Source organism: Cariama cristata, unplaced genomic scaffold (genome assembly GCF_000690535.1).
Source record: "Cariama cristata isolate BGI_N322 unplaced genomic scaffold, ASM69053v1 scaffold25316, whole genome shotgun sequence".
NCBI lineage: Eukaryota > Metazoa > Chordata > Aves > Cariamiformes > Cariamidae > Cariama > Cariama cristata.
Window position 1 is genome coordinate 6704 of NW_009624212.1, and position 8110 is coordinate 14813.

General features: G+C 49.4%; 1 protein-coding gene across 1 annotated transcript in view; it reads right to left on the reverse strand.

Moving 5' to 3' along the window:
* Positions 1 to 612: 612 nt before the first annotated feature.
* KCNAB1 (potassium voltage-gated channel, shaker-related subfamily, beta member 1) overlaps positions 613 to 8110 on the reverse strand; it is a gene marked incomplete at its 5' end in the record, with an annotated part of 11471 nt that continues 3973 nt past the window's right edge. The window contains 6 exons of the mRNA XM_009703095.1: positions 613 to 1122; positions 1783 to 1871; positions 3004 to 3124; positions 4662 to 4756; positions 5419 to 5539; positions 6816 to 6901. Of these exons, the coding sequence (XP_009701397.1) occupies positions 1033 to 1122; positions 1783 to 1871; positions 3004 to 3124; positions 4662 to 4756; positions 5419 to 5539; positions 6816 to 6901 (602 nt within the window). The remainder of the gene's footprint in view (positions 1123 to 1782; positions 1872 to 3003; positions 3125 to 4661; positions 4757 to 5418; positions 5540 to 6815; positions 6902 to 8110) is intronic.

Here is an 8110-nt window from a genome sequence, read left to right on the forward strand (position 1 = left end):
TATCAACTCCTATAGAGGGGTGAAATGCTCACAAAAGAATGACCTGTTTAAGACGCGTCGTCTTAAAAATTCTATGCGTTTACTTATGCCCAATTCCAGAACAAGTTACAGCAACTGTAGCCTTCCACCAAAGCACGTACCTGATTTTTTTTCCGGTATTTTTCAGCAGCTATACATTATATATATTTATAAGTATCTATATCCTTAAAAGCTCATGAATATTGAAATTTGCAATAGCTCTGTCTACAAGCAGGCAGAAGTAGAGGCAGGTTTCTATAGATGCAAACCGCAATATTTTATCGTGGATTTCTTGGTTTAAGGTTTATGTAGAATTAGAATTTTGCAAACAGCCGTTGTTTTTATTAACCTGACATGCGTGTTTGGGTTTTCTGCCTGTGCTCTTCTGGCTTGTACGCAGAAATACTTCCCAGGAGCACTCCACAGCTGAAATAGATGTATAGTTAGGAGTTGAGCTATCTAATTTCTAACTAATTCTGTCTTACATCCCTTATTCAACTACTAACGAAATCTAAAGCATATATTCAGCATAAAAAAGAGAACAGAAAATTTGAGCTTGCCCCTTCTGTCTGTTAACCTGAAGAAACTTTATAGTTGAGTTTTCCCAAATGTGGTTTTATTAAAACCTTAAGTTGTGTCTGGCTTTTCTTCATTGAAAAAATAGATCTGTACATCCTTCTCTAATTACCAAGTACCTGAAGGTTATAAATTATTTTTTGCTTTACAAGTGTTTTTCACAGCACAAGCATGAGGTGCTAAGAGTAAAGTAAAAATTAATGAATTCAGTCGAAGGTAAGAAAATACAAGATTATTCTTGGTTAGAAGAGAGATCAACTGTGCTTTTAAATTTCACTGCAGATTAGTAGCAACAGCACACATCTCGAAGGATCCAGTGACAGTAGACACCGAGCAGCAAGCTGCTGAATGATTCTCATGACCAGATATTAATTCGGGGCTGTACCTCCGTACAGAGCACTTTTTAAACCATGCAGTCCAGGTAATTCATGCATCGCGTTATGATCTGTAGTCCTTCTTGCTGTAGGGCTTATTTCCCAGAACGTTATCTATTTCGTTTACAATATGGGATGTCATCTTTGGAAGGACCTAGGGGTAGAAGAAAACCAATGTTTAATCAAGCTTCCGTTAAAGGTTTCTCCAAATTTAAATCTAGATTTTATGAAATAGCGTTTCCTCTGGGGTTTTTGCGGGACAGATGTTTAAATAGTCATCACATACCTTTCTCCCTTAAAGGAAAAACTACTGTAGTATCTTTACCCAGCGAGAGAATCACAGAAATGCTCCTAAGCCTTGCGTGCACCATATTGCTGAGCTGCAGTGGAAAGCGAGCGGGTGGCAGGAGCATCAGAGGAAGCTCTTATCGTGAAAAGCGACAGAGAATAATTAAGGTGGGTGCGAGCGACACGTGCCCTGTGGCAGACTCGGCACAGAAGAGATCACAATGTGTCCTGGAATCGGGTCGCTTGCTTTTTCAGAGATATTAAACCTGCAGATGCCACCCTCTCGTTGCTGGGTATGGCTATAACTACCACAAATGGTGGTAAGTCATGGGGGCGCACCATAGGTTTGCCTAATTAACCTGTGTGACTAGGACTGGAAAATGCCTGAAACAAAACACAAAGTATTAAAACGATATTAAGAGGAGGAGGGCACTAGTCTCAAGGTATGTTGGTGTTACCCCCCCAGGGAGCTCGGCAGGAGCTGACCCCAAACGTCTGTTGAGGAGCCACCACCACCTGCACTTGCCTGTATGGCTCCGAGGTTCTCTATCAGCTGCTCCGGGTTGGAAGATCCCAGAAGGACGGAGCTCACCCCCTCGTTTCTCAGGCACCATGCTGGGAATAAAGTCACAAGATGGTCAGGAAAATAGGTGTCACGACACGGCATGACTCCACATCCTAATGTTTGTCAGAGCTTCTAGCTCTGTTTGAAAAATAACATTATTTCTCTCAGCCTTCACTTTACTCCGCCGGTGCTACCAGGAGGAAGGCGCACGGATCAGATATAGCAAACCACAGAGCAGATCTTCCAGCATCCCACCTCCCTGGTCCCTGGCCCAGCAGCTGGCTTAGTTGCGGGGTTTGGGTTTTCCCTACCACGAATCACAAGGATTCACCCCTGAGCTCTTTGAACCAGGGGTCGTTTTTCTAAAGAGATGTGTGGTATTTTTCAGCCCTGGCTCTCAGCAACACAAATGTAATTATTAAAAAAAAAAAACCAAACCCTCTCTTTTTAAAAAGTAGCACTCTCTTGTGTCTGTCAGCGCAGCATGCTGAGCAGCTGCTGGCTTCCCCCCGGGGAGGGACCGCTCTGAGAAACAGGCGGGTGGGGGCTGGACCCCTGGGGATGCCCGAGACACACTCGCCCTCCGGTCAGTCAGAGCCTGGTCACGATGCTGGAAACAGTCTTATTTTAAGTAATTTTTTAACTTCACTGCTTAAAAAAAAAAAAAAAAATTACAAAAATGTTATTTTTGTTTGAGGCTAACAGACTAGGGGTTACCTCAAAAGCAACACACAGCAGTTTAATATCCGACAGCGTGCTTTGTTTTGTTCTTTTACTGTGTTCCTTGAATGTATTAGCCTTCTCCTAATGGGGTGTTGCATCACCCATCGTCACTCTTCCCAAGTTTCTGGCATTCTGTTTCATAACCCCCGACAGCAAATAATCATTTAAGTGTTTTAAATAACAAGCAGATCTATAGGTACAGGCAAATCCTTTGTCCCGTTCCGTGTTACCACTTACCTAACCATCACTGGTACTTAAAGAAAGCTAACAGAGCACCTGTGGCTTTAGGGCTTTGTACGAGATTTCACCTGCACCCGTCCCTCCACAACCCATAAAGGCACAAACCCTCCGCCTGCGAGGCAGGGTATCGCCCGTCGCGCCAGGAGGATGCGAGCTGGGTCCCACATTAGTGACAAGAGCGAGGGGTCGGTGGCGGGCGTCCCCCTCCCCGTCACCTACCGACGGCCAGCTGAGGCAGCGTGCAGCCCAGGCGCTCGGCGATGGGCGACAGGTCTTTCAACTTCACCTGCTGCTTTCTGCCTTCCTCGCTGATGATTTTCTCTTTCAGCCACTGGTAGCACTGGCGATCAACGACATTGCAAATGACTGTGAGCTTGAGTCGTCCGCAAAGGAAAGTTTAAGGCAATGATAAACAGCTCTTAAAAAGCCATATCCAACCCAGGAGGTAACGGAGGCTGAGTAACACAACGCTTTGCTACCCAAAGTGCTTACGACAGGACCGGGACATCTCCTGGGAGAGCCTACGTCTGCACCACTCTGGCTTTATGCAACTGATGGACTCGGTCCAGGACCTGGAACCTCCTCGGTTTTATCTTTGGACCACTGGATCCCATTGCAGAGCAGAAAAAAGTGTCATACTAGTCAACTTGAGAAGATTTGGACACAGACTCCCCCCAAAAAATTGTGAGAGAAGATCTGATCTTGTTCAAGATTCACTATCACCATTCAAGATTAGAAAATCAATTAAACGGAGGTGAGATTTCGGTTCTCCCAGCTCCAGACCTGAAACTTGATTTTGCTTCGCTCTCACCAATTTAATTTGAGTTCCTCTCTGCAATGCTACCTGCTTAGCTAGCTTTTACCAAGCGTTAATAATATATTTTACTTCAGAAAAAAACCCCCCCAAATGCGATGAAATACCACATTTGGAAATGCTGCCCTTTGTAAGCAAGTCAGCGTAGACTGCCTCTTTCCTTTAAAAAGCACCAAGCTGAGCAAAAACCAGCAGAGGGACGTACGTCAGCCTCCTGGCACTTGTCAGGCGGCGCTGGCTTTTGCCCATCAGCTGATAGAGAGGCTCAAATACCATTTTAGTTGGGTCTTTTTCCCAAATCCCTGACATTTTAGTGCTATGCCATTTTTCAAACCATTAAATAATGCACCTGCCACAGGCGCAATACGGGAGGAGACCCCATAACCCCCAATAAGAATAAAATCAGGATAGTCATGGGAGAAACCAAGCACTGTGGTGACCCCGCAACGCTAAAACCTGTCAGAGGGCTGCAGCCCTGCCTGGCAAAGGGCAGGGCCACCAAGGACCCCCCGGTTTCCCGGGGTGCTGGGGGGCGGGCTGCCCTGCACGCGGGGCTCCCTGGAGGGATGCTGCGGGGCTGAGCTCCCACCACTGCTCACCCCCATGCACTGGCAGATGGGGGTGGGCAGGAAAATAACGTCCAAGTGGGTTTGATTCACTCGGCGTGGTTAAGAGGGTTTGAAGTCACAGTGGCTGTATCGATTAGTGTCAGCTGGGAGCATCAAGCACAGCAGAAACCCTGGCTGTGCCTTCTCGTTGATGATGTCCGGTCAATGACAGGGTGGTGACAGCATCCTTCTGCAGACCCCTCCAGAGCCTGGCTCTGGTCATGTGCTGCCCCACAACCGGCTCACTGCCGTGGGAACCCGAGCTTCTTTATAACCCAGATTCTCCCGCACTTTGGAGTACGGTTGCCAGAGAAACCAAGCTGAACCATCAATACAGCAGCACACCAGCCAGCCTTCTCACGGAGGATTTGTTTTCCCTTTGTTATTTGCCTGCCCTCACGAAAGCAGCACATCTACTCCACTGAAACACACAGCAAAAAAAAAAAATAAAATACCTTTAGCGCAGCCCTTGAGCTTTCAGGGACTCCATTGCCGTATTTCCCTGAGATGATCCCACAGGCTAGTGGAGACCATGTCATTGCTCCGACCCCTGCGGAGAAAACAGAGAAGGAGATTTTAAGAGACTGGGGGAAATCACAGTTGTATCAAAAAGAGGACATTCAGTTAAAAAAATAAAAACAAAACAATTGCTGCTTGTTTCTATTGCTGCTGGCAGTGATGTTCAGCTGGTGTCTTCCAGGAAGACACCGAATAGCTTATTCATCCAAAATCTTATTGCGAGAGCCCCCAGCCCCATCCTGGCTCCTGCTGCAGCAAAATACCCGAACCCCTGACCAGGTATCTCCTACACCCGCCCTGCCTTGCACCATCACCTCCTTCCCGCCGTGGCCCAGCTTGGTAGAAGCAACAGCTCCCACCTGAGGCACCAGCTCCCACCCGTCCCCTCTCAGCCTGGTCCTCAGCCCAGCCGCTCAGGACACCACGGCAGGAGATGCGCGAGGAGGCATCAGTGTCTCCCTGCAGGGTCCACATGAGTCTCGCAGAGTAAGCAGCAGCCATGGCAATCAATGCCTGTTTCTGCCAGAGGCACAGTAAGCCCGTTTTGTGTGTAGGTCCTTGGTCAGATACTTGTCTGTCCCCTTCAGATCTGGGGAAGGAGAGCGCTGGTCCCACCCAGAGCCCCAGATCAGCCTGCTCTGCATTTCTTTCTGCAAGTGAAAGAGCCGAAAGGCACAGCAGTCTCAGTCTTACCTATTTTATGATATAACTCCGGCAGCTGGACCTCCACTTTCTCTCTTTGGAAGAGATGGTATTCAGCTTGTTCACACACCGGCGGTATCATGTTAAACTGCCTGGCTACGGAGTAGGCTTCCTGGAGAAAAGAAATCAGTAGATAAAATACTTCTCCAAGTAAAAGCATCTTGTAGGACATAACCTACCAGCCAACGCTCCCCGAGTGCACAGGAGCTGACCAACTCAAGTTTTGCTGTCCCTCAGCACATCCCCGTGAGCACAGACGCGCAGCCCCATCCATTCCTGGCTGCGCTGCTTCCCCGCTGCCCCCGTGCCCGCCGCAGCAGGGCGCGTGCCCACCTTCTGCCTCCTCCAGCCCAAAGCTGCTTCAGCGCCAGCTCAGCGACAAGCCAAACCACTTCCCAGCTGAGATGGTTGGTGTCGAGCTCGTTTATCGTGTTTCGACTCCATCGCAAGAAGCAGGGACCAGCAGGATGCTCCTGGCATCTTACAGAATCACAGAATGGTCTGGGTTGGAAGGTTGGAAGGGACATTTCAAGGCCATCCAGTCCAATCTCCCCGCAACGACCAGGGACACCTTCCACCAGACCAGGTTGCTCAAAGCCCCATCCAACCTGGCCTTGAATGTTCCCAGCGATGGGGCAGCCACAGCTGCCCTGGGCAACAGCAAATGCTTCTGACAGAGCATTGAGGATGAGCTGTCAGAACGCTGGTTCCCCTGGTCCAAGGTTTTTCAGGTAAAGCCAGTTACGATGTCCCTGCGGCCGAGCAGGGCTATTTCCCATCTGCACCTCTGGACATGACGCGTTCAGAGCAGCGCTGCCCGCGGGGGCTTCTCCCCAGTGCAGGGACCATTCCCACCACAGCAGCAGCTCCGATGGTCCCACGGGGCATGGAGCTGCTGCCGGGAGCCACGTCTTAAACATCAGCGGCCGTGGGCACGGACATCAAACAGGCACTTTACCGAAAGTCTTAAAGTCAGCCAAATAAAACCAAAATGAAACAAACCCCGATTAAAACAAACCCCAAGACACCCAAACCCCTAGATCAGCCCATGTTCTCCTAATTAACGTTGGACTCATTCTGAAACAGGTTTTTAAATTATTTTAGGTGAAAAAAGTCATAGAATCATAGAGTGGTTTGGTTGGAAGGGACTTTAAAGATGATGTAGTTCCAACCCCCCTGCCGTGGGCAGGGACCCCTTCCACCAGACCAGGTTGCTCAAAGCCCCATCCAACTGATGAGGAAGATGAAGATGCGGGATGGAATAAAACACAAACAGCCTCAGCCCAGACACACGCTTGTGGTTCAGCTCCCAGCGCCGCTTTCAGCAGACTCTGCAGCCTGGGTGGAGAATTCCCAAGTGTCAACGCTTCCCTAAACATCGACTTTACCATGATCTCCATAGCACTCCAGCGTGATGTTCCCCAGTACATCGCCATGCCTTGATTTATTACATGTGTCATCGCCCGGACAATTTCTAAAGGAAGGGAATAAAGAAGTATGAGAACTGCACAGAGGCCAATTTTTCAGCACCAAATCCTCCCAAAGCCACTCGTAAACGCCCGGCACGCCGACAAGCCTGAGCAGCTTCACATTAAACGTTGGTTTTGCTGTGTTGTCTCCCTTGAGTGTGGATGAAAAAGCATTGACAGTGCAAATGTAAAGGCATTTATCTTGCAGTTGTTTAAAAACTACTTTTACCAGCTGGCTCTTAGCTACCGCCGCCTTACGACAATACTTCATTTAAAACTTAACAGAAGAGGGCAGCACAGTCGAAAAGTGAACTAAAACATAAATCTAATTTATTTTAAAATTTGCTTCCTAAAAGCATATATCTTCTTTTTACGAGGACTATGAGGACGCTGGGGATAAAGCTGCAAAACGGGATGGTTGAAGCCCGCTCCGCCGAGGGAGGAGCAGGCAGCACCTCAGCCCAGCAGTCCCGGGGTCTCTCCTTTCCTTTGGGAAGATGGAAGCCTGCAAGGCTACACATGCCAGGACAGGATCTTTAATTCCCGTCCATCAAACCTCTGCTGAGCAGCCCTGTCTTCTTGGGGGGGAGAAAAAAACCCATCATAAAGTCTAGTTTGCAAGAAAAGGAGAGAAAAGTTGCCTATCCCTCGTGGTTGCCCAGGAGATTACAGAGCCTGGTAGGATGCCTCGTTAATGCTATAAAGAAAATAGCCCCTGCTTCTTGTTTGCAACTCATTTTTAAGCCTGATTTCTCCCTGGGAACAGCCTTGCTGGGTCCATCCCTGGCACTGCGGGGGCCCAGGCAGTGCCCATCGCATCCCTGCTGCAGAGGAGCCGGGGACAGCGCAGGGTCCCTGGGGTGGGAGGGTCTGGGGACCGGTGGGGTCTGCAGCCCTGGGGACACGGTCCTCACCAGCAACCACCAGAGCATAAATAACCGCCCCGGCTGCCGTCGTAAATTCCTATTTCTTACTGCCCTTCGGCACTCCCTGCCCTGCAGAGCTGAGCAGCGGCTGGACCGCTAACAGCGCGTCATTGAAACGGACAAAACCGGCCCAAAGTCGCTCGGAGAAGCAAAGGAAAATAGTACTTGGTCAGCACTCCCCGTGCCGCACAAGGCCCCTCGCAGGCAGCGTGCCCTTCCCTCGGGAGCGTGGCGAGGACCCCCTGCTCCACCCCTGCGCCATTGCCCTCCCCACCGCCCATCGAAGGT